Genomic DNA, 815 nt, shown 5'->3' with positions numbered 1-815 from the left:
AGGATGCTCTTGAGCGAAAGGGTTGTGCTGGGGGGGGGTGGCAGGGAAGGGGTTAAGCGGGTTATAAATTACCCATGGATGTGGAAATGTGACTGAGAGGAATATAAAGAAAACTCTGACTGCTGGATTCTTTGCATTTCTAGCCTCTTTATTTTTCCCCCAGGTCACTTTAAAAGGATGCAGGCAGTTAGAGGCAGCTCCGCTGCGCCTCGCCTCCCGCTTTTTCTGCGTTTTTGGGTTTTTTTGTTGTTTGTTTTTTACACCCTGGCCCTTGAGCCAGATGCTGTCTCTGTCCAAGGACTTTATGGAGCGAGCTCTGGCTGGGAAATCAAGTAATTAGATTAATTCAGGGTAGATGTGCTGGGCCCGGCCCTGGTGACACATGATGGAGGGCTGGCAGGAAGGTGACGGCTGGTGGGAAGCCAGACCGAGGATGCTCAGCCCGGGTTTGGGGACGTCACCAAGGCCACCCCGAGGTCCTGGATTCGTCTGGGGGAAGTCACATCTCGCCTGGGCAGAGCAGGGAGCTCGTGGCTGTATGGGGTCCGCCATTTGGGAGCTGGGCCCCACGGCCAGATCCTGCACCACAACAGGGCAAAGAGGCCCTGGGAACGGAGCCATGCCGGGGGGGGGCAGCTGGACCGCGCCAGCCCCAGGGGACCACCGCGCTGACGCCAACAGCCCGGTCCGGGGGTCAGAAGGGGCTGCGGGGCCAGATCCTGACTCCCAGCCGCCTGCGGGAGCCCGGCCGGTGCCTGCGAGCGCGGCGGCTCGTAGGCAGGAGGGAGCAGCCTTTTAAAGGTCACTGTCAAAAG

At 59.5% G+C, this 815-nt stretch overlaps 1 protein-coding gene across 1 annotated transcript in view; it reads left to right on the top strand.

Moving 5' to 3' along the window:
- Nucleotides 1-619: 619 nt before the first annotated feature.
- CRLF1 (cytokine receptor like factor 1) overlaps nt 620-815 on the top strand; it is a 43,842-nt gene continuing 43,646 nt past the window's right edge. The window contains exon 1 of the mRNA XM_019472192.1: nt 620-773. Within this exon, the coding sequence (XP_019327737.1) occupies nt 620-773 (154 nt within the window). The remainder of the gene's footprint in view (nt 774-815) is intronic.

Source organism: Aptenodytes forsteri, unplaced genomic scaffold (assembly GCF_000699145.1).
Source record: "Aptenodytes forsteri isolate BGI_AS27 unplaced genomic scaffold, ASM69914v1 Scaffold147, whole genome shotgun sequence".
NCBI classification, from domain to species: domain Eukaryota; kingdom Metazoa; phylum Chordata; class Aves; order Sphenisciformes; family Spheniscidae; genus Aptenodytes; species Aptenodytes forsteri.
Note: the sequence above shows the minus strand (reverse complement) of the source record. Positions and strands in the feature narration are given on the sequence as shown.